Raw genomic sequence first — 26,371 nt, 5'->3', positions numbered from 1 at the left:
TCGTCTTCATCACTCTTGCTAAAACCCATTTAATATTTTAATTAGCAGAGTCAATGGATGTGTTTCTCCAGAGGGGCGATTGTTGCTACAGTAGAGCGATATGTGCCAAAAATGGAAGAATAGGGAAGATGTTTGGCGTGGTGGGATAAGTCAAGAGGGAATCTTAATCATTCATCCCAAGAAGCGACCAGAATGAGAACAAAGGCAGTTAAAATATTCATTAAAACCTGCGTGGAGCTGGTCGTGTGCAAGGAGAGGAGGAAGGAGGTTGGCGGAGTGGTAATGGGGAGGCATGGATAGCCAGTGTTGGGAGAATACTGAGATGAGGTTAGCTATTTAATGTATCATTACTGGAGCCAACTGGTTCCCGTGGAGACCAGTAGACAGAGATCCAGCTCCAGAGTGCTGTAATATGAAACAGAGATCACACCAGCGAGGTCCTGCTCCAAAGACGCCATAGCAACAGGCTCAAACGTCCTGGTGTCATAGTGGAGAGAGGAAAAGTCCTTATAACATTTTAATTAAGTTTTATTTATTTTTGTCTGAATTTCGGAACGATATTGTGTGCTTTTTAGAAGACACTATTCTAGAAAACTAAAAGAGAGAGACTTGCCTATTATTCATGTCTTCTTACAATTTTCTTTAATCCAACATTTTTTGAATCAATTGCTACTTTTTTTTATTAGTTTTTCTTAATGTAAAATGTTTATACAGAATTTAAAATATTCATGGGTTCAAAATATTACATCTATTGAATGGGAAATCTCCTCTATAGGTCTTCACAAAGTCCTTCAAACTATTTGTCACATGAAAATGTTATACAGACTGAAAGTTGAGTCATCCCAAGTCTACTTTTCAAAACTGCTATATTACCTCTATATAACTAGCCCGTACTATTTTCCCTCATTCTATGCTTTATTGTGCAAAAACTACTACTACAACTACTTCATCAAAAAATTTCCCAATTCTGTTGAACTTTATTTGACTTAATAAAAAGTTAATTGCATGCATGCACCTGCAGGGCAATGGATAATGTCAATGCAGGTATGTTCAAAGTGTTGACTTTATTTTGGACTTTTGGGGTCAGACTTGAGGTTGAGAAATACCTCATATCTAAAAACTTTCAAAGAACCCTCCCAGGCCTGTCCCAGAGAGAGAAGCAGAGGGTACGATGTGCTCCCTTCTCAAAAACAAGTGCGAGAGGCTTTCAGAGCTGAGAGCTTGAAAGACAAACTGCACTTTGCTGAGTGAATCAAACTCAGAGGAGTGCTATACACAGGAGAGGCAGAGGAGGGCTCCACAGCAGACAGGAAGTCCACAAATACACTCCAGCGATGTGTGTGGGGGACTACTGAAGGCCGATCAGACAATGGTGCCAACTCACATTTATTTTTGTATTACTACTGTTACAACCTATACTGCACAAATCTCAATATCCATTTCTCTTCCCACTATATCTGGCAAATAAATAAAAAATGGCTAGTGAAAGAGTTGATTTGCTGTTTATAAAAGTCAACAACCCATATTTACAAGCGGAACAAGAAGACAAAGAGCAAATATCTGCCTGCGTTGAAGAAGAATTTGAGATTAGTGAATGTGAAACTTGAGGCAAGTCTGGGCTCATGACTAAACAAAAGCGAAGTGTCTTTTTATCAGTGAGGGCAGAGGCAGACGCTTCGTGGCACTGCAGCGTAGGCCTGTTTGATCAAATGCCAATAAACATCACAGAGCTGCTCTTACCATCTGCCCTAAGCTGGATGGATAATCACATTCTTCCCAGGCCCTTTACAAATCTCTGTATAAAACAGAGCAGTCATTTATTTCAAAGAGGAAGGGTTTTCTTCGGCAAAAAGCACAAACGTGAACGACTGGATATTAATGCTAAGCTAGAGGACCTCGAAAAACATTGACTGTGCACTATTTCTGGAAGGTGCCTTTGTACATGTTTTTGGGGGGAAGAGCAAGATGTGCAGTTAGTGGATGTTAGGAATGTACAGTCTCACAAGTTTGAAAATGAATATATGCATTTAGTTCACTTTAATTATTATGTTTTGGCCCTCTGACCTTCCTCACGGTTAACCTTCTTGTCTTTTTCACACCCACTGGAGCTGTGAGAGATAAGATTGGAGCCCAGACTACATGTCACTGTAAAAATTAAAATTATACAGTCTTGGCTAGTCAGGCAAGTGAAAACTGAATGCCGAAGTGTTTTACAGAACAAGAAAGACATTAACAACACAATACAAACAAATCAAAACATAAATAATCACAAATAATCATCATTATTTTAACATTAAAACAGAAGAGTACAAAATAAAAACCTTTCAGTCATATGCACTGCTAAACAGAACCATTTTGAGCCTGGATTATTAAAGTAGAGGCCTGTTTCACATCTTCAAGAAGACTGTTCCAGGTTTTAGCAGCATAAAAATGTTTCCCCATGTTTAGTCCTGACTCTGGGCACCAGCAGGAGGCCGGTCCCTGAAGTTCTCAGAGTGCAGGATGGTTCATATGGCACTAACATGTCGGAGATGTACTTTGGTGCTAGGCCATTGACTAGACAGACTTGTACACAGGCAGAGCTGCTTTAAAGTCTATTCCCTGAGCTACAAGAAGCCAGTCCAGAGACCTGAGAACAGGACTTATGTGTTCGTACTTCCAGCAGTATTCCTTGGTACATGACTTGCCTTCCCAAACTACATGGCCAAAGCGTCGCATGAAAAAACATTGAACTTTTCCTACAGCACTTGGAATTGTAAGCATAATTACCACAAGATTTACAAGTGTTCCAGGTGTGTTCAACCTCTACATAGTTCACTTCCAATCACACAAAATGATCTTATTGACTGGGTTCTCATTTAGCAGCACTAACCCGAGTAAACAGGTGCAACGGCGCTGTACCCTGTGTTCATTTCACATTCCGAAGTTCATTTGGTTCAATTAGGTTCAATTGCAGCACACCGCATCCAGGTCAGCTTTAATTCGTTTGGAGCCATCTTGTTTAATTAGACCCTGCATTAGGCATGTGTCCCAACAGTATCCCATCCCCCCCTCCCCCTTTCACCCTCACCTCCTCTGCACACGGCCCTGCTCTTCAAAGTCCACTACTCTCTATATTCACGAGCACGTCCAAATGAGATAAGAGCATTGGAGATTTTTTACGATATTAACTTTGCTGCCTCGCCCGTCCCTCTGCGCACTCTATACCGGTGCTAGATCCCTAAGTGGGTGGGGTGTTAGCCTCTAGGTAGTGAGTCCGTGTGCAGAGCAAATTAAATTCACATGCTCTGTAGATGGTTGAATCTGACCTCCTGGCTCTCAGATTCCTGTGGAAATGACTGGGCGATGTGGACAGTTATAATTAGCCACCTTCAAAGTGCAGCACCATCGACATCAAAAGAAACTCATGAAAGGGAATTTCAGACGTCTCCCATATGTGTAACGTGCGCCGTTTTCTTGTACTGCTATTTGGCAGTAATACAATAGCGTTGACAAGAGCTGGAAGAAGCACTGGTGATCGTTTTTGGACTGAAATGAAGTAAAATTAGACTTGTAAAAAGTCACCTACTACTGCACTGTGTCCTCTACCTTCTTGTCTTCGTGGAGATGTAATTTCTTTGCCTGGAATGTTACACAGTATAGCATTAAACGTATCTCAATGAAGCCACAAGACCAATATGAGTCAGATTTATGGAGAAGTAACCGCACTCACAGCAAGAATACATGCTTTTTGAGCAGTAACAACACGTGCAATTAGTTAAATGGAAAATGGTAAACTTAATGCCATACAGTGGAGTATTCCTGGTAAAGTATTGACATTTCCCTGGAGAAAAGCATGTGGATATCATCTTTAAATCTTCAATATAACTGCTATGCCAACAACACCCAAAGAACTACATTGTGTTTCTACTGCTACTACTACAACAACTGCTGCTGGTGGTGCTATTACTACAAGTACTAGTTCCCGGTTTTACTACTACAACATTCATGAAGGACTTTCGTGGCTTCACTATCATTATTATAATCTTTCCCGGCTCGTCAAAAAATAACCTTTAAATGCATAAAATTCAATTGGTTACTCTTTTTTATCCCACTGAGCTACGTCTCATGTTTTAGTCATTTTTTCCTACATGTGTTCCGTTCTACGCACACTTCCAGCGATAATAATAATAATACTACCTAGCACCCTATGAAAGGTTACCCCTATACAGGAGCTTTTTCTTTATAATGGAGGCTGATAAGGGGGGATTCTATGTACTTTCTCTTTTTATTCAACATTAATAAAACCTGTCATTTTGCTGCTACATCCACTGCAACATCAAAGTGGTTCTGCTGTAAGAGTCATGACCTAATCTTACACACGGAAATAAGTTCCATATCTCCCTGGACACGGAGTAAGACAAGTGAACGTACAGTATATGGACCTTTGTACTCTGCTTAATGCACCAACTGGAAACGGGAAGATGAAGGAAACCATAGGAAAGTGGTTAAAAAGTCTTTATACTTGGCCTGTTCTCTCCCTGCCTTCACCTGGAGGTTGAGACACCTTGACTATACTCATTCTTACTGTTTCAGAAATAATATTGACATAATTAAAATGCCGCTGAATAGCTGCTCGAGTGGGCAAACAAAACATAATTTGTATTGACTAAACAATCTTCTTATATTATGAACAGAAATGTAGTCTGGGCACAACCTTATTTGGAGTTCTGTGATTGACAGAGAGTTTAACCAATCAGAGAAACGCACAGCGGTAAAAATAAAATGGGGAAAAAAAAGTGATATTTTAACAAGACCAGTGTGAGAAAATGCTCTTTATGATAGAAAACCAATGAGCTCGCCCATTTGCTAATATTTGCAATATGTCACTGAAGGTATATACATTTGACTTGTAACAACAGTGAATAAAAACAATTTGAATTTAAAACTTATATTTCAAATTACAAATAGTCTTTTATTTGAAGTGTAACAATTACAGTTGGAGAAAGCTCAGAGTAAACTGTCTTAACAAGATTGCCCAAGAGAAAATTTGACAATTTTAATCAAGCTACTTACCCACTTGTAGATTAATTTGTGAATGTAATATGCCTTTGTGTTTGTGTTGGATTGGTGACCTTTTAAATTGATTGCCTAATTTTGTTTACTCCTGGCTGAGGTTTTATTACACTGGAGTGTGGACTACAGCAGCTCCATGAGTTCAGTGTGCTCCAATCACCTACTGATTACAAAGTGTTCAAAATCTACCACTGTTCTAATGGACTCATTTAAATGTGACCTTTGATGCTCCAATAGAGTAAAGTGCAATTTTGTTCTTGCCATTATTATTATTTGATGAAAGGCTATGAACAAAGAAAGATTTATCAATGTATTGCAAACTACCAGGGCACTGCGAGGCAATGGAAAGCTCAAATGCCCAGTCAATCATTATAATAGTCCAAGAGCTTAATTTTTTTGTTTGTCCAGAGCTATTACAGTTGATCACAAAGTTGCAATTCTTTAGAAAACCAAATTCTCAAACCAACATATTTCCCCACACATCTTGATAGGGCGGCAAGATTAATATCAATCAAATCAAAATTGCACTTTGAATGAATGCAATCAGTAAAATGTGAAGAATTGAATTGAAAGTAATGAAGTAATAGTAAAGTAACAGTACCCTAATATGTACTGAAATGTGATTCCTGTGATTTCAGTTCATATTGTAATCTTTTGCAATGAGTATTTTTCCCCAAATCGTTCAGCCACCTCGATACAACATTTTTAGAGAATAAACTTGATAGTGAGTACGATGTCCCACATGGTCCACTTTTTGTCCAGCTCGTGGCCTTACCTGAACGTGGCCTTGAGTATCTGTCCGGAGGTGCTCTCTTTGGTGTGGTTGTTGTATCCATAGAACAGGTCTCCGAACACGGTCTGGTTGGCAGGGACGTCTGCTGCCTCTCCACAGTCCACCCCCTCAGTGCAGGACTCTGACAAAGGCAGACAGGATCGGCGGTCCGGGCCAAGCTTGTAGTCCTCAATACACCTACGTGACACAAGTGGATTCATCAATTTAACTGTGTTCTTAATGCTGTATATAGTCTTCAAGTGTGGCTTTTATTATTGCAAGTACTTATTTTTACATCAACTGCAAAGTGTAGCTTCAAAAGGACTTTTGTGTAGCACTTCAGTAGTGTTTTGCTTTCAATAGACTTCTCTACGACTGCTGGTTTGATGTTACTTTAAAGGGTATTACGCAAAACTTTACTTTTTGTAGCTTTCTACCATGTTATAGTGTTGTTCCCTCATCAAAAACATGCCTGAAGAGGTTTTATATGTCATCCATGCATGCTTGAATAATCTAGTGGCTGCAGTCGAACCCTCCTTACGGTTGACTGCAGTACGATTCTATCTAAAGCTCAGCCCTCAAGCCCTCCCATACAAAACAGCACACTACAACTTCACAAACCTGATGTGATGTGCAATAGTTTTGTTAGCAAAATGCAGGGTGATTGTATTGTGATTGTAAACTGAAAGGGGAGTGACGTAGCGCAGAGAGCAAAGGGAGGGGGAGCTCAGAGTGTCAAAAGCATAACTGAAATTTATTAAACATGTTAATTTGTTGTTTTCTGCAACTATAGCATTATCAAAACATTAAAATGTATCGTGGTGATCAAAATATGTTATGTTAATATGTGTTAGCTGTTAATATTTCCCTCTTTAATGTAATAATTTAATGAGTGATGTGCCATAAGTGGTACGCATGTGACCCAGTTAAAACAACTTTAAAATGCATGTGGACCTACATGTTTTCTGCACATACACAGAGTTGACAATCAATGCGGGCTTATGTGCATGTAGAAAAGTCACATATGATCCTCACTCACTTGAGTCTAATCCAGCATGTGAAGCATGTGGAGCCATAGACTTTGCCTGATGCCTGTTTGACATGTGAGTGAGCAGTGACGGGTTAGAGAGAGGCTACAGAGGGTTCACACACAGAGGTAGATAATACTGAGGATTTACTGTGGGGAGCCTAAGTCCTGGTGCCAAATGTCGGCCGTCTAAAATCTAAACTCTATAGAGAAGAGCCTGGATTAGCCACATGAGCGCTGAGGGGAGCGACAGGAGGAAATGCTGATAGGCATAAAGACAGTGCATAGAGTGTTTATGTAAATCTAACACAGAAATGTTCCACAGTGTGATTTATGCGGCGGGAAGGGGCGGCACGCACAAGTAAAATGAGATCATGTTTATTTTATTTCTTTTGAGACAGTAAACCTGCATTAACTAGTGGATGGTACAAATGCCATGTTTAACAGTACTATGTTTTGTGCGACCTATTACAAAACCCAAACAACTGAACTAAAACTCATCAAAGTTGAGGTCCAGTACATAAATCCAAGTGTTGGACATAAAAAAAATACCTCTCTGTCCTTAGTAAAAGGTGAGGACCAGGTCAACAGTGACTCATGACCATTAGCACGGCTCTGGACATACACAATTGTTTCCACTTTTCTCCTATTGTGAATCACCAGACAGATTCTTCTCACCCACACAGTCTGCCCAAGGCTTTTGTTCATTTTCTATGTTCTGAATCATTCCCACCAATTTATAAATGGATGGACATTCGGACTAAAAAAATGAAAAAAATAATGTGTCTTATTATCTTCTCTTATTATAGATCTGTCTCCTCACTTGATATAACATAATCAAAGCCGCTGTGTTTTATAACTGTACAAACTATTGTGGAAAATACATTGTTTTATAGTTTCTGATTAAGTTTCTTTTTTAGGGTCTTGACAAACTTTTGCTCCACTTTTTTATACTTTTTGCACTTTCCCTTACCCGGATCTGCTAGGCATTATTCCAGACCCTGCTCAATAAACACTATGACTTTTGCTTCACTCTTGAGTCGCTTTTAGGTCCTGTTTTGTTGTGCCGTAACAATTTGTTTTAATTAACTCTTCATACAAAGCCTCAACTTCAGTTTTCCAGTGTCACCCTTGAGTGGGAGTATAGATATTTTTACTAATTGTTGGAAAAGTGCATTAATTTTACCTAACAAAAACTTTTAGTTTACAGCTTTTCAATAAAATAACACAATTAATTAAATAAATGCAGAGTTGGGAAACTTTTTAACATTTATAATGGCTGTTTATTGTTGTTTTGTTTTTAAGTGGTTTTCTTGAAAGACTTAAAAATTAACAGACAGGTAAAGTTCAGCCGGCAGTGCACGCACAAACTTAGTGCTGCCCACACTGCAGGGTGACTCAGAGCTAATTACACCACATATCATGAGATAAAGAGGAAGAAATCTAATTCAACCTGTCCCAAAAGTCCTCATCCACAACGTCTTACCTGTCACTTATATTGTGTCCAACCAGTGGGTCTAGTATTCAGAGCTGAACTTTGTACTGCATTGATAAAAGTACTCCAATTCTTTTCAGGTTCAGTTTAACATGAGAATGTAAACGTAAAAGTAAAAAAATATTTATAAACCTCTATATAAAGGATCTTAGTAGGGCCCCATTTCAAACAGCTAATAATTCAACCTTCTCAGAGAAAAGAGCCTTCATAATATATTTAACCTGTGGTGAGTGAGTTGGGGTGACTCTGTGATGAAGTTGAAATGGCTTTAAGTCTCATCAACGATGCAAATACTATGCTGTGCTCTGGCCACAGGAGTGGCCCCTGCACCCCCTCAAATAAAGCCCTTTATCAGAGATGTACTGAGGAGGATTCAAACTGCACACAGAGACCGCCTTCAGAGGAACTGTTTATCCCTGCAGTGGGGACTTTAACACAGTATTTTATCCCGAGGCCTGAGAAAAGTATAACAGAACACTTCAATAAAATGTAAATGTATTTATTTATTTATTTATGTGTAAGATGAAAAGAACCATATGCCCATAAACACTCATTTATTTCAAGGAAATGGGTGGCTTTCATAATCATCTCATGTGCTGTATAAATTAGACCAATTTACCCAAACCTGTATTTTTCCCTGAAGAAATAACTGCAATCCAACTATTTACCACTTCACTGAATGCAGCAGCACATTCATGGATTTTGGGTCCATTGTCTTGTTTTATTTTGCCTTAGTAGACTTACTCTTAGCAGCAGATTTTAAGGTGATCCTAATTAAACCTTGTATTTCTGTCTCTTTAGCTGCAGTTTTTACCACTGGTGCACTGCGGCCCACAGTCAAGAGTGACTTCTGGTCCTTATGTAAGTCAAAAACATTCAGGTCCTTACCCACAGAACATGAGGATGTTGTAGAGAGTGGGGTCGTCCTCTAGGGGCGCCAGCTGCTGAAGACACAGCTGCTCACAGCCGCCGTTAAAACCATCAGAGCAGTCGATGCCAATGTGGTGGTCGTAACACCCGGTCCCATCCTTCATCGGACTCAACCCAGGAGGGCACTGAGGAGGGAAGGAAGATTTCGATGAGTTATGTTGGCAAAAGGCGATTAAAAGTCAGGACATCAAAGAGACAGTGAAGATGGCAAATGAAAACGTTAGAAATAGAAAAGGATATTAAATGTGCATGTATGTAACTTTTCTGAAAGGGGATCTGCCACCTCTTTCTCTCCATGGAAATGTTATTACTTTGCCTACAATGTTTCACAGTGTGGCATTAAACATATCTTGCAATTACTCAATAGTTTTTAGTGTTTAATAGAATAATATGCATTCTTACTATGAGTGGGGCCACCTTGCCACAGATCTGACCTGTAACCTGCTTGTCTCTATGAAGATTGACAGGTTTAATGCACCTTTAAGTACTGTGAACTGAGCATTATCCAGAAATACTGCTGTCTCCGTAGGGTGCTGTTTTAGTTTTGATCATTATAACAATTCTAATTTTATCCAGTCGGTCCAGTTGAAAATGGCAACCTTATTAACATTACATTTCCTTATGCAACAGAAACTTTAAGCAAACTGTGCTCCAAAACTTTTTAGACAGGAAGTATTTGGGGTCAGCGCAAAATAAGTCGTGTTTAATTTAATGGAATAACACCTTTTGCAGAAGATTTCATTTTATTATTATTCAAATTTTACGATGTGACCCAACTTTTTATGAATTGGGGTTGTATTTTGAGTGAGTACGCAATGCTACATTACACTCCTCCCAGATGGGACAGGTAAACAGACCCGAGAACATCTGTGACTCAGCATGCCAACAGAAAGAGCTCCCACAGGCACTGCACCGGGCTGAGGCATACAAAGCAAGATGTTTTATTTAAAAATTGTCATCAGCCTAAATTAAAGCTCCTGGCTATGACGGAAAAGAACAACGGCACAAGCTGTTAACAAGAAGGGGAAATGTAGGGAATTAAAAGTGAGACTGCCGCATAATTTGGATTTGGAGCAGATGTTTCAGGAATGAGGAAAGTATTTGTTAAAAAGGCAAATGATTTCTGCGAAGTGAAAAGGTAAGCAGAGTCGAGATGGAAATCACGAGACAGCCGCGTGAATTGTGCACCTGCTAAATGCTTCATTATAGTTGAGTGGAGAGTAAAATATGTTGTTGTGTTGTTTTATATCAGGCAATTCTTGGGATGACCAACTGTGACAAAAACATAACAATAGCATTATATTAAACAGAAGAGAGCTCTGTTCAAAGGGTCCCTATTTCGCTATTTTCTGTTCCATGTTATAATGTTGTTTCCTCATCAGGGGTGTAGCAAAAAAAAATTCAGCCATAGGTAAAAATCATCTTGGGGGATCTATATCTACTACATATTGTCTTATATCTTATGAAAAATCCATATTACAGACTACGTGAGGGGCCCCTCCCTGCGCTGGGCCCCCGGATAAACAGTACCCTTTACCCCTCCCAGCCTCACGCCCCTGTTCCTCATCAAAAACATACCTGGGGCTGTGTTTTGTTTCATTTACACATTTTAAACACACAAATCCTGCATGTTTAGGTTCTTTTCTCAAACAGAAAACACACTGTTCCACCTTGTGATGTCATGTGGTAATACAAGAAGTACTCCTACTGTGTTTTTAAACTCCAAACACCTTCACCAGAATCATAGAGATAATTTCAGTCCTGGAATTTCTAGGTAACTATATTATAACATGGCTTAAATGTTGCATAATATAGGACCTTTAACAATCTTTTAGGACCATGTTCAGAGTGACTGTTGCCTAAAAAAAAGGTTGAAAAAAAAAAGTTCTGGGTCAATACAACCTTTGTGAATGGAGTCTGGATGTTCAAGTATTGTTGCATGGTTTCTACGGAAACTTTGGCATTTGTGCTGCTAAATTTGCTTTAGTGAAGTAATGGGTGAGTGAATGTCTATCTGTCTGTGTGTGTCCAAGAGTCCAAACTGTGACTAACAGTGAATTTGAAATCGAATCACTTTGGTAGACTCATAAACTACAAGCTAATTTGAAGGTTATAGAACGAACTAGAATAAAACTCTTCCTCTGTGTAATGAGTTACTTTACAATTCAAGCAGTGGATAAATCATGTTGTTCATTGTTTGGGGTTGCACTGAAGCACATTTATGGCCTGTGAATTGTGTTCACTGACAATGGCAAAGTGTTTTCTGATATACATTTTCTGATCTGCTCCTACTCATTTTCCTGGTAAATGGCCATCTATCTGTGTGTGTCCAAAAGTCTGAACAGCGACTAAAAGTGAATTTGAAATCTAATCACTATGGTAGACTAATAAACTACAAGCCTTTCCTGGTAAATGAGTACACTTTCTTTTCCCCTTCCTCTCAGACTGCTGCATTAATATGTAAAACCTTTAATTGATCGCAAACCTGGAAGCGAGAACTGTATGTTTCGCTATGTAACAATTTGGGAAGATAACAGATGGGCTGTGTGTTAGGGGCCCACCTTGCTTCATTTCACTATCTGAAATTGTATAGTTGTACACACACATATGGATACTATAGCAATGTGCCAAAGGGCTGAAAGCCAGTAACTAATTATAAAAGTTTAAATACCCCTCTTTTCAGGTACCCAAACTTTTAAGTGGGACTAAAACACCCACAGACATTTCAAATAGACCTGCTAAACTGGCCAGTGATGACTAAAAAAAAGATGGGGGGGGCGGGGTCTAGAGGTCGAGAGTGATTGGTCTACAGCAGGTAACCACACTTCAAACTACGCCCCTGCAGCCAGGTGCTGGTAATCAAGGCAGTGTCTTGTGATGTCAACAACTACAAGTAGTTGCAGTGGGTACTGGAGGCAGCACACACTCAGTTTTATATGGTTTTTTTTAAGAGAAAGCTGAACATGGACCTTTAGTTTGTGCTAAAATTGCAAAAAATAACTTGGAACAGCAATGCTATTTAAACACCATATACACATTTAAGTCGCACAAACTAGTTCTACTTTAAAAGTTGCACATTTTCAGAGCAGAGAAACCAGATTTTTGCACATTCCTCTCTTGGTTATTTACTGTGTCTCTGAGAATGACACAATGATGAACTGTCAGACAGCCACATGCCACCTCATAATGAAACCCATTGAAAACACACTATTGCTCTGCTCAGGGAGATGAGGCAGTGCAATAGGATTTAATATCACTTTACACAATTCAAATGGACTGTTTTTAGGTCTGATGGGTTGAAAGAAACCATTTTAGTCCTCAAAGTGCAAAACAGCAATGGGTGTCACACATCCATTTCTACAAATTAATACAAGGCTCGACATTGTGGAGCTTCGCACAGCTATGGAGGAGTGTTTAATTGAAATTTGTAGCGTGTTGAATTCATAAGGGTCCACAGTGAGACCTCATTTCACCCCGTGTCTCAACACAGCCGGGCAGTAGCTTGGAAGCTGTTTTAAAAAGTGCTTGTCGGGTCTTATTCTGTCAGCAATTTCATTCAAAGGCCTCTTTTTAATAAGGCTATACTTTCAGACCGGTGTCAAAGCAACCTGGTTTTCTCTCATATCCGACTCACCACTATCCAAAGGTCTTATGGGATTTCCTAGTGGCATAAAGGGATATACATTTAATTTGTTTAAACCAAAATTAGATCCCTGGAGGAAATGGTTAAAGCAGCGAGCAGTTTTTCCATATAGCTGTAACTAAAAATGTGTTCACAAAAAAGACAAATATAATAAATCCATTATGTTCAACACAATCCCAATTAGCACAATCCCCTGCATATTAAAGGTTCACTATGTAACCTTTCTAGTGAAGGATCAGCTACTGTTTGCTTGTCTCCATGGAGATGTTTTTGCCTTGTCTGAAAGGTGCCACATCTGCGAATAGGCGACCCCGCTCCCAGTATGAACTCCTATTATTAAAGTACAGCTACACCTGGAATTTAGTAAAGAGACAAGTTTAATGCCATACTGTGGAACATTCCTGGCAATACAAAAAACTCTAATCCCATAAAAGTTGCGTAATACAACTTTGCTTCTGGTTTCAACTGTATATAGCGCCTTCCAACACAGAAATAGTAATAGGGGATCTGTATGGATGACGTCTCTCCTCAAACACAGCTTCAGTTATTGACTTTTATAATAATATAATGGACTTCTGCCACATCCCAAACTGATCGCTTTCCATCTGCACACGGATCATAATCATTGAGTATTTGTTCCTTTGTCCGTGGACAGAGATTTGGACAGATATGTTCTATAATCCAGGCTAAATCACTGTAATCCTCTGAATAAAACAAGTCCCTGAGTGAAGAGCCGCTAAAGCCTCACAAATTTTATCTGATTAAAACTTTTCTCACTTGTGTTCTTTGGCTTCGGCGTGAGGACACAAGCTGTTTGGGCCTGTCCAGGTTACTCAGAATTCCGCATTGGAGTTTTGGGGAGGAGGGGGTCGGCTCCATTACCTAGCATTTATTTAATTGTATGTGTATTTAACTCATGCATGCATTCTTGCTGTAAAGTGGGTTGCTTCAGTTTCATTCAATGTCTCCATGAAATAAAGTTTAATATCATACTGGGGAACATTCTAGACAAAGCAGTAACGCCTCCGTAAAGAGAAGCATGTGTCGTACTCACCACCAGAAACATTGTAGTGAATTTTAAATATTATCCATTATTATCGTGCATATGTAATCCATTTTTTGTTCCTCTTCTGTATAGATCAAGGTCGCTAAATGATTTGCAGTGAGTGCGTGGAGGACAGTTCTATCCACTTTAAACAGTACGACAGCGCTCAAGGATCCACTGAGACAGGTGTCCACTAACATAAAGAGGAGACCTTCACAGAACTTTGACGGAGTATGTTAGATCGGGTTTTGCCAACTGGTGCCAAGCAGGGCCTCAAGAGATCGAGTGAGTTCCATGAGCGCATACTTCACTGGACAACTTTTTTGCAGACTTCTAATAAGATGAGAAGGTTAAGATATTTTTTGAATTGTCCATACAACACGGTTACCCATTTTCAGCTCTATCCAAATCAAGTGTACTGAAAATAGTATGCTTTATTAATATTAGATGTGAAACGTTTACATCTTGCATAACATGTTTTTTAGACCCACCTCACCTAGGCACAGAGGAAGTAACAAAACCAACATGGAAATCATCTGTGTAATCTCAGTCGTAGAAAAATTCAAATCTGAGTAAAGACTCATCCAAGCCGCTTCTTCAGGTCAGATTACTGGTGGACACTGCCTATTGTTTACAGTTCCTATTTGTCGGCCAGGTTTAATGAGCTACACTAACTGCGAACAAGATGGAAAATGGTTAAATAAAGTGATATTTAATGGGGGTGTAAAGTAATGTGTTTAATCACAATTGGTAAACAAGAGGGCTATTTACAATGTTAAAACAACTAAGAAAACCAAAAGATCCACAAACCACTGACTAAACTAGGCAGAGCAATTATTAACATTAGTGACATAACACACAAAAAGGCAGATTAACGCAAAATGACATACTGGACACACAAAAGCGAGCAGATATGAACAGGTGTGAACTGCTTCTTTAAGTAGAGGAGGCAGGAAGTAGGTGGAAGGACAGGGTTGGGCAGGTGAGATGTTGCTGCTCCAATCAGGGACAAGCAGGTAAACAGTTCTCCAATCAGAAGCAAGCACGTGGGAGACAGAAAACTTTAACCACACGTACACACTTTTACAAAATCATAGCAAAAGGGGAAAGAGCTGAAAGCCTAGTCATATTTTGCACCATTTGATCTCTTAGGATGGTCTAAAATGCCTTATCGGTGTCTTTCATTATGGCAGACATTTTCAGTTATACATGTGAAACTGATCCTCATGTAAAGTTCAAGCTATGAGCAAATATAAAGAATGATATCATGCTTTGACATTTTAATATGAAGTAGAAGCAATAAGTCACTGCTGAATGATGAGCAGATGGCTGGATAATAGCAGGACTTTGACACAGACTGAAATGGTCTTTTTGAACGAAGTAATAACCATTTATCATATGAACTGTTTAATAAAGTGGGCAACGAGTGAAATGGTCATGCTGTAGACCAGGATTGAAAGAAGGCCTTGAAGCTCCGTGCGTTTTAACCCGGCTTCTTAATGGAGATAAATCCCTGTAGCTCTGGAGGCTTGAGAGAATGTGCTCTGCGGCCAAACACCAACAAATCCACACGAGAGAGGGATAAGCTGTGTGCTTCTGTAAAAGCGTCTGATTGGTGGACTGGTGTGTGCCTACAGTGATGCCTATAGGGCTGATGTAATATAGGAATTGTAATGTACATGTCTTTCACCAAAGAGGTTCAGACACTTTGCTCAGGCGATGCAACGCACAGTGGCTTAGTAAAATGATTTGTATTTTTTTGTTTGTTGTGCTTGACATAAGGAGAAGATTGTGCATTTTTAAAACCTATTATAATTCCAGCAGAGTTTCCCTAAAATGCCAGACTACATTTTTCCCCAATTAAAAGTGAATGCGCTCTTGAACCCTTTGGACTATAAACAAGTGGCTGGGCTCTTTGTGAAGCTGACACATGAGGTTTGGACTCAGCATTTACTATTAGAGTAACTCTGACTGCAAACAAGCTCTGCACAGAGGAAAATCAGACTTCAAATTTGGCTGGATTTGTTTTGGTTAATGTTAGGGTAAAGCTGCTGTTGGGAGATATGGACTGATAGACAGGAGATCGAGCATCTGTTGTGTCTTGACAAAACTAAGCAAAAAAAAAAGTGTCCATTCGGAGTGCAATATGAAAAATAAAAGTTTTATCAACTACACTTTTACACATGGCATGGCAGTTTTTTCAGTACACATTATAATTTATTATTATAATATAAGATTGGTGATGTTCATGTATATCGGGCATGTAGAGTGTCCGTCCACTCATCCAAAGGTTGGTGGTTCGAATCCTAATCTTGACATGAACATAATCACACAGATGAATACTGTCATTGTGTCCTTAGGCAAGACACTCAACCCACCTTGGCACAGGGTGTGACACGCTGTTCACCTTTTGCAGCCTTTTTTTAGTGCAATTTTTTAATGCTTTTTTTTTTTTTTTTACAGCGTATGAATGTGCATTGTGTTGTGCTTCCTGATTGGCTAAGGGGCTGTAGACCATTGTCAATCAGTCTCCTCCATGTCGTGTCTCCTGTACAGTCCAGAATGCGTTCAGACAAATTGAATTACATGTTCGATCGCAGTGTGACTCTGAAGTGCTGTATGTTTGCACTCGGAAAAAGACACCTACACTAAGTCCTTCAGTGGAAAAAGACACTACAGCGGAGCGGAGCGGCACAGTTAGAGGAACTGTGAAATACGTGTGAGTCACTATTAATAATTTGTTATGTGTCCAATCTCGTAGGCTGATCACTACAATTAAATTTGTTACAGTATTTCTAAAAGCTATTATTTTTATTCACACTATAGGGAAACGTTTATATTTTTATTTCTTAAACAAAAGTTTGGGCCTGAAAACAAGTCTTGATCTTTGGTTTCATTCTATAATACTGTACTTTTTTTTTGGAATCTACGAAGGTTTAATGCTTGTCTGAGAAAAGTGTATAAAGTGTGTGGTGAGGGGTTTTACAGCCTTAAAAACAATCGTTATAATAATTAAAAAAACAAAGCTGACTACTACCTATTGAGGGTTATTTTTAGAACATAATCCCCGCAATAAAAGAAGGACCACTGTATATAAAAACATGACCATTTACCATTTAGAAGGAAATATATATTAGTCCAGAAAAAAAATTATGTCATATGAACTGTGAGTCAGTTTATCGTTTCCGTTACATAAAACCACTTAGCCTTAAAAGTGGCTGGAGCTTTTCATCTTCTTGTCACGTTTGCTAATAGGAAAACCTCGGGAATGTGCCGGCGGCCATTGTGTGATGAGATAAGCAGATGGGGTCAAAGTTTCCTCTGTCTACGAGGGTTAGTTTGCGAGTGTTATGAGTAGTAAGTTTGGTTGCGGTGGACACTGGTGACCTCTCTCATCTCCTTCACAGGGAAGTTCAGAAAGCGCCACAGGGGGCGGCTGGAGGTCAGGTGGGCACGGAGCGAGTGCAACTGTGTCTTTAAGAAAACAGTTTTAAAGAGTCAAAGGCTGATGTTTTCCTCGTAGCAGGATTATATGTGCTTCAGGGAAATATCGCCAGGAAAAATACGTATTCATAAATCCAGACTTATTTCTATTATTTAAAACTCAAACTTTTTGTTTTCCCTGCAAGGTGTTATTTTGTTTTGGCTACCATCAGAAAATGCTACTTAGCTCTTATCTTAAACCACAAAAGAAGTACAATTTACTACACTGGAGTCTATGTTGAGGTTTAAATAGTTAATGTGGTTATGTACGGCAACTATAAGTGTATTTTTGTTTACCAAAATATTTCTGGAGAACTGGACTCTTCAATTTTTTATCGTAGACACTTCAAATCTTTTTTTTCTAATCCATAACTAAAACAATGAGCTCTGACCACAAGCTGAGATGTAGATGGAAAAACTGCACGACCAGAGTATATCATAACAATATCAATGACAAAGACATAAGGACGATGTTACAAGCGGGACAAAGTTACACAATATGGCTTTTCCTGATAGAATTTGGAGCTGCCTTAATGAACTAACATCTAGGCCTGTCACGTTAATTAGTATATCGACTTATCGTTCAGTATATGAAAGCTAGAACAGTATTTTTGGGGTCAATATTTATCGTTTGTACTTTTTATTTGCAGTACTGGGAAGTTTTTGGTTATTTTTTGGTGATATGATGAGATTTAAGGCGCAAAAGGTTGTATTGATACCTAACTCATTACATATACTGTATAAACTAAGTACTTAAGTGTTTCATTCTGCTGTTTGTTTATTGCAGCTTATGATTAACAAATAACAATATTGTAGATTTAAAACAGTTTAAGTGGTTTAAATCTGCTCTTGGGTTATTGTGTCAAAATATATTTAAGTCAGTTACTAAATGTTGAACTTGCTAATGTTGTTTAAATTTCTGTGAATCAAATGTTAGTGATATAATTTTTGTGAGAAGACAAGTTGATTTTAAATATAACAATTATTATTATTATTATTATTATTATTATTATTATTATTATTATTATTATTATTATTATTATTATTAATAATAATAATAATAATAATAATAATAATAATAATAATAATAATAATAATAATAATAATAATAACAATACTAATAATTCATTTATTTATTCACTTGTATTATTATTAATTATTATATTTTATTTATTTATTTATTTGTTTTACTATAATTGACAGGACCAAACAACAATGAAATCCTTAGTTGCAAAGTTATCATTCCTCAGTGATGTATAAAAATCAACCATTCTGAATGAAAAAAAAACAACACTTTATATCCAGGTTTAATTTTTGCTTTAAGCTGTAGATGGAGTTTAAATGACCTAATCTTTTGCTAAATATGTCACGATTATAATTTTTTAGGTCTGGCAAAGATAATGAAGTGTGTGACCTGAACAATCACAGTTAATAATACACCAAATAACCTTGACATCTTTTAACAGTAAGTGCACTCTTCATTCCCTCGTTCCCTCATTTAAAATACATATTTCAGAATTATGTGACAGTTTAAAATCTAAATTATCATGTTATTATTTAGACAAATCTTGTGTCCCATTGAATTACAGCAAAGAAATTGTTCAAGCAACCTTTTTAATACAAGATCTCATGTTTGTCTATGTCTAAAAACTGGCTGCACTAAAACTGAAATGGGGAAAAAAAATCAGCTTTTGGTTATTTTGCTTCATAAAAATTGAGTATATTTCAAGGACATTGGTACCACTAATGCATCTGGTTTTGCAATGTAGAAATACCTTGGTGATAAACATTAATAATCACACCTGCTCATGTTTTTAATGTTTTAAATGGAGCTTTTCAGTTATTTGTTTTGTTAGTTTTTTGTTTGTATTTTTCTGTATTTTAAAGGGCCCGTATTACAGTATTTTCTGATCTATGTTATAATGTTATTCCTTCATCACAAACACACCTGGAGTTGCATATTTAGGCTGAGTTCTTCTTTCAAACAGAAAACACTCTGTTCCACTTTGTGATGTCATGTGGTAATACAGGAAGTGCTCCACTGCATTTTTAAACTCCATACACCTTCACTAGGACCATATGGACCATTTCAGACCTGGAATTTTCAGTCTATACTAAACAAAACTAGCTACTAACTTGAAAACCACCTCTTCAATGCATCACAAGGTGGAACCGAGCATTTTGAGCTTTGGAGACGTAGACAAACGGTTAATAAAGGGTTAGTCAAGCATGTGTGAACGAAACAAAACATAACTCCAGGTATGTTTTTGTGGCTAAGCTCACAAGAGTCCATTTTGAGTAATATAGGCTCATGAAAAGGGCAGTCTGAGAGCTCTCATTGGGCTCTCGCTGTGTAAATCAAGATAAATGAAAACCGACGGTCACTTCAGACACTTGAACCAAAGCATTTCTCAGCAGTGTAAACATAAGCTTACGATCTCCTGCCACCGATGACCCGCGGTAACACAACATCAGAGGTGACAATCTAATGCTCTCCCTTCTTCTCCAGGCCTCCTCCTCTGCCAGATATTGACTGCACTCGACACTGCTTACTGTCCCCAAATGTGATCGCACTCCAGATTGTTTTTTGCCGCCTAAGGGAAAGCAGCCAATACTAAATGGTGGCTCAAACTCTAAAGCCAGCAGCACCTAAAATGAAACTACAGATTGATGACACCTAATACGGAAATTGTCACAGCAAGTAGGTTAGTTTTTGATACAGACGGAACGAGCAAGCATTTAATATTGTGCGTTTACGTTGCCCGTTAAAGAGTGATGAAAAATCTGCGCCGTTGCCATAGCAATTAACAATGCAAATCAAAATAATGTGCGTTTTCAATAGGCAGAAGTAGCTGAAATCCATGAATTTGTTGTAACAATAGGCTCCGTGCACAAAAGCGCCCGGTAACCTCACTGTTAGCGTCACTACTTCCTGTCCAGTGTGTCTGTGAGGTTGTTGCAGAGTCACGTTATAATAAATAAATAATAAAAATGAGGCAGTACAAGGAGAACTGCAGGTGGAAGACAAAGAAAGATGTTTAGCTAATTTTGAGGCATAGTAAATACTAAAATGCCACAACCTGAAGTATTCTACATATAAAAATAATTGTGTAGTCTTTATTCATTTTACTAGGTTGTTTATTTTATGTTTTCTGATTTTAATAAAAGTGACTGTTAGCTTTGAGACACAGTGCGCCAGCTAGTTTGCTGCTGTGCACAGAGCCAATTGTTACGACTATTGAATAAATATGGCAATCCACGTGGCACAAATCTTACATTATGCTAAACATTTTTTTCTTCGAACTGAATATGTTTCTTGGACGGGAGTTAACGGACAGTTTTTAACTACTTTTCCATTTTTTTCTTACTGTTCCTTATGCTTACTTGCTGTTTTATGCATTCTTTCCAATAATAAGTGTTACAATAAAGACATAATAAAGTGTTTCTCAAACTATGGTGGTACTTGCACAGCTCTTCAATTTGTGCGTTTGCCTAATTCAGAGTTCATTTTATCGCCTTTTTGTCCTCCTTTGGATCATTTCTTTGTTAAAACTATAGTAGAAATGATGTAGTCCATATTTAGACCTGGTTTGGACCTTGATTAGACCTGGAATAGTCCTGTATATACTCGATTTACATCTTGTGGTGCTCAGAAAACCAAAAACTTTCTTTGGTGTGGAACGTTTGAGAACCTCTGACATAATAACTTCACATGTTAGAAGTTTAAATGTTAAAATTAACCTGATGTGTTTTCATAATCTCAATTGTTGCTGCATTTTAAGTCCTGTTTAGCTGTCCTTACTTATTTAGTTTTATTTGACTCCTTTTATCAAATCAACCTGCGTCTTACACAAAGCATAAAAAAAAACAGGATTATACAAAACAATACGGACACAATTTGATGCTCTCCTATCTCCTTCAATTTACTGTAGTGTCAAATTGCAAAAGTGTATGAGATCAGGTAATAGGAACACTTCTTTGAGCAGCTCGATGATCAAAGGGTGATTTTTTTGATTTGGCAGCTCATAGAAAATGCCAGCTTTGCCTTTTTGACCTATAAGCACTACTCTTTCTGGCATAACGCTGGAAAAACAGTCTTTTCCGTACACAAAAGACGCAACCGTACAACACACTGCAGCACTAATGATCAGCATGCCTTTGGGGGGTTCTTGTGCGTGGTAATGTACACAAAACAACCACTGCATAAATTGTTTTGAAGGAGCTCAGCCAATTCATATCCTGGCCAATCTGCGCTGTCAACAACATCCTTGTTTCCACCATTTTGTTGAAGAGACGTGTGACAGGATGAAGCTAATTAATCCCACAATCATGCCGTGATTATTACGTTCCTTACTTCCGCAGCGGCAACCCCAGGAGTGCAATACTTGGGAGACTCGGAGGACACAAAGCTTGGTTAGTAACGGCGAAAGTGTCAAAGAGTTAGCTGGCGCCGCAGATATTAAACGCAGACAAGAGACAGGCGAGATGCTTTGGCCATTGGCGTTGTGAATGCTAAGACAAGGTGTTAATTGATTAGGGCGGCATCAGAGCGTTGGGCCCGAGCCAGTTTACCAACGTGATTATAGCAAGCAAGGCTCATTTATAATCTCGACAGACACGAGATAATTACTAAAACATGTGCTAATGTATGCAAGGCTAAGCGCTGATGGGCTGGATGAGATGATAATGTGGATATGAGTTTGGAGCCTGTCCTCTATAGACCCATTTATTCTAACGTAAACAATACGGTATACACAAGGTGCTGCGAGACGCATTAATATGGAAGAATTAGCATTAGCCACAAAATTTCAAAAATGGTTTTGCTAAGATGATTATGTGAGCCATTAACATATATATATATATATATATATACACTAAATATTAACATAAAGGTAGTGCTTAATTTATACTTTAATTACTGGTGTGACAGACTAGGCAAACAGGCCTGAACATACTGGGAAATATACTTCTATAGGCCTACTTTTACACATATTTTAGATATTTAAAGAAGACCTATTGTACTTGTGTCTGCTATATGGTTATAATCTATGACACCTGTGGATCATAATGCTATCATCTGCATATTTTAAATCACAATATTCATCTAAAACGGCTTAATAACAATAACGAAGAGACGTGTAGCCGTTGTCTCCCCCATGGACAGCTTAAGATCACACAAGCAAGTAGCAGATTTTTTTTATTTGTACCAAAATGACTATGCTACCCTGCTAAATATCACCGATGAAGAAAATAAAATTGAAGAATGAAGTAAGAACAGAACAGTGGGCGTATGCCGGTGGAGGAGAAAATGGGGATTGATTGGCAATATGGCGTCTTGAAAATAAGCGAGTAAAGATTGGTCAGACGTGCACAAATAACTCCAAAAACAAGAGGGGTAAATGAGAAGAAAAGAAGGTAAATGAGACTATAACATGGTTAAAAGCTCTGAAAAGTCAATTTTGCATAATATGTCTGCTTTAATAGCCCATATTCCTCCAGAAATCAACTGTAAACAGAATTCATTCCCAGACATAAAATGTATGTGTGTGTGTATGTGGGTGTGCGTGCGTGTATATATATATATATATATATATATATATATATATATATATATATATATATATATATATATATATATATATATATATATATATATATATATATATACACATATATATATACACGCACGCACACCCACATACATTTTATGTCTGGGGATGCATTATATATATATACATATATATATATATATATATATATATATATATATACATATATATACATATATATATATATATATATATATATATATATATATATATATATACATATATATACAAATATATATATATATATATATATATATATATATATATATATATATATATATATATATATATATATATATAAATAAAAGCTTGCAAGAGAACCTACCCCCCTTGTGGCTACTGATGAGCTATTTTCCCAGAATATCTTAAACTTCTACTTACCATTTTCCATTCAAACCAAGGCATAACATTGAAGATAATAGCTGTTCTATGGGATTATTTTTCCTTTAAATACCTCGTTAATTCACAACAGAAGTGACTATAATAGGCCCAGAACCAAACCTCCCAACATGTAAATGTCTTGTCTTATCTGTATATCTGCCCTGTTTGGATAGCACACATTTCCATAATGAAAGGTGCAAGGCAAATTTGTGCTGCCTTTTTCATTTAATTTGCCTTCCCAATCTGTTCACAATTAGCTCCTGATTTACAAAGGCAGCGGCGCAGCACCTGGGATCAACTCTGTACAAGATTCTGTGTAAGATGCTGCATAAAAGTAACTGAAAAATACACAATATTAGAGAGAGGATTTACAACCTTATTTTAGTATTATCATGAATCTTGCTGCCAATTGCGATGTATCAGATGACAAAGAAAATAAATACGGCTTTTTGGCTTTTGAGGGATTTATGTGATCAGTGCAAACAGCGCATTTAAATCCTTAATGGGTTTTGGGGATTTTTTCTATAGGTTTTTTTCGCATATACATAGCTTGATTGTAGTAGTAAAAATGGCTATGATGTGTTCATGAATGCAACAACAGAGGGAAAAATTGGGAGAGTTGTCCTGCCAATACAAGAGGTCCATGTGATCTGAGACATTTGTCACTGAAAACACTTGTTAGTGCCATTTCTCCACTCGCAAAATAAAGTCCATAGTGTTAATATGTAAAAGAGGTATTGAAGGGTCATGGGAGGTGGAGGACGCTCATGCTAGCAGACAGAGCATAAAGGACAGAGTGAAGGATAATGTATTATTAGAACAACATTGTGTCGATCTATTTCGCGACCTTAAAACTGTGTGATGATGCCTTTATTTTTCTCACTATACAAGCTAAAATATAAGAAAAAAACATCAAGTATAATTTTCAGTTAAACAAAATAAAATCTAATGTAAAGAAGATGGTATGAAATAAATACGGTTGCTTTCAAAGTCCTAAAAACATGACTCCCAAAGTAAAACCATGTCTCTCCCTCATGTTTGACTAACCTCTTAAATCACCCGTATGCGCTTCTGAGCTTGGTAGTTTTTAAAATCAACCCTGCAGTCATTTATGTCTGTGCCAAAGAGCTGGGGACTTATCATGGTAATGTGCAAAAACAGCATTTCCTGAGCACACCTGAAAGGCTCCACTCAAGTGCATCACAGTACTTGAAAAGAAATAAAATTGTTAGGAGGGAGCGGCTGACAGCTTACCAATATAGTCTGGGATTTAGTGCAAGCAAAACACTGGCAGACGGTGCTAAGACTGCACAAATAACCCCCTCAAAAAGGCATTTGCTGGAGCCCCTAACAGATGGAGGGGAAAACAAATGTAGATGCTACTTTTCCTGGTTGCTAAGCACCACCTGGAGGTAATAGATGTGTTCTGTGTCTAAGAGGCAGGAGACAGTCTTAGATTGCACTGCCACGGTCAACTCGACCAGAGGATAAGTCCATGCACACACAGGAAAGTATAGACAAGATTTTGTGACATAAACATACCTATTTCATTTTGGCACACAAAAAATGTATCTAAGATGAGTTAAATAAAATCCCTGCTTGTTTTCTCATGTTTCTAAGCTAGTCATTTTCAAACATCTGCTGCTATTTGCAATTTGGAATGGCTCGCAGCAAGACTGAAGTAGTACAAGAAGGAAACTGCCTTTTTTTACTTTTTTACTTTACTGTGTAACAAAGGTATAAACATTATCATTATGCTAGGCCTATATACTATATAATCTGTATAGTAACATAATTCCAGTTACACAACTAGTCCCGACAGATGGAGAAAATTACTTGATGCAACGTTTACAATGAGTTATTACGAGATTGCATTTGGTGATCGGGGAGTCAAAGTGATCCCACTGTGCCCTCAGGTCAGCCATGAATCCTTTAGAAGGGTCATCTGCACCTCTGGATACATTCATACATATTCATACTGCTGCACACTGCTAGACTTAAGCAGAAAATACATTTGCCATTCAATATGACTCACATGTGAAGAGGTTAGTGCAGTGGGTGGTAAACAAAAATAAAAACTAATCAAAAGACTCTCTTGTATGTTAAAGGTGTTCACATTTGCATGTTATGTGTGCATGTGGTCAAAAGGCGGACCTCTTGCAGTGACGCTTGATTTTTCATTGGCGCTGATGCTGTGAGAGGATGTGACTCACCACACAACCAGTAGAGTCCAGTTTGCGGTCGGCGATACAGCGGAAGTTCCTGCTGCAGCCACCGTTGTCTTTGGTGCAATCTCTGACTGGTCCGAACGAGTCCAACAACACCTCCAGAGAGTCGAAGGACGAGCTGATCATCAACTCCTCCCTGTGGCAAAGACCGGAGGAAATTCACTCAGAAACAGCAGGGATTACAGGGGTATAATGAGTCCATATGAATCTGTGTAGTGAAGGGATGTCAAGACAAATTGGTTTATAGAAAATTGTGATTACTTATTGTACTGATCACAATTTTAGAAGCAAAATTAAGTCATTTCAATTATATTTTTACTCCAAACAAGCTGTATATCCCTATTTATTTCCATTATCTCTTTGTTTTTGTACTAGCTTGACCTAAACAGATAAATAATAAAAAATACTACAGGTAAGTGTGCTCTGGTATCCATGATTACCACATATTTTCCACAAATATCGGTTTGTTGTGAGTAGTATCCATGGACACGGTACCAGATTCTATGAAGGGAAACACAACCAGGCTGAGGAGAATACAACCAAGGACAGGTGGAAAGGGGCTAGACACACTTCATAGAGCAAATCCAATTGTCATACCATTGGAGTGAATGTAGACGAATGCATTTCAAAAGCAGTTTTAAGGTTTAGGGTATTTGTGGTCTGTGTAGGAGAGAGTATAGACAGTAGCAGATGAGCAGGACTG

General features: G+C 38.0%; 1 protein-coding gene across 4 annotated transcripts in view; it reads right to left on the bottom strand.

Moving 5' to 3' along the window:
- Positions 1-26,371, bottom strand: part of astn1 (astrotactin 1) — a 346,588-nt gene that overhangs the window by 170,985 nt on the left and 149,232 nt on the right. For all 4 annotated transcript variants that reach the window (XM_033982710.2, XM_033982711.2, XM_033982712.2 and 1 more), the window contains 3 exons: positions 25,654-25,804; positions 9,238-9,404; positions 5,831-6,025 (listed from right to left, as the gene is read on the bottom strand). In XM_033982710.2, coding sequence (XP_033838601.1) covers positions 5,831-6,025; positions 9,238-9,404; positions 25,654-25,804 — 513 coding nt within the window. The remainder of the gene's footprint in view (positions 1-5,830; positions 6,026-9,237; positions 9,405-25,653; positions 25,805-26,371) is intronic.

Source organism: Periophthalmus magnuspinnatus, chromosome 17 (genome assembly GCF_009829125.3).
Source record: "Periophthalmus magnuspinnatus isolate fPerMag1 chromosome 17, fPerMag1.2.pri, whole genome shotgun sequence".
NCBI classification, from domain to species: Eukaryota; Metazoa; Chordata; class Actinopteri; order Gobiiformes; family Gobiidae; genus Periophthalmus; species Periophthalmus magnuspinnatus.
Note: the sequence above shows the minus strand (reverse complement) of the source record. Positions and strands in the feature narration are given on the sequence as shown.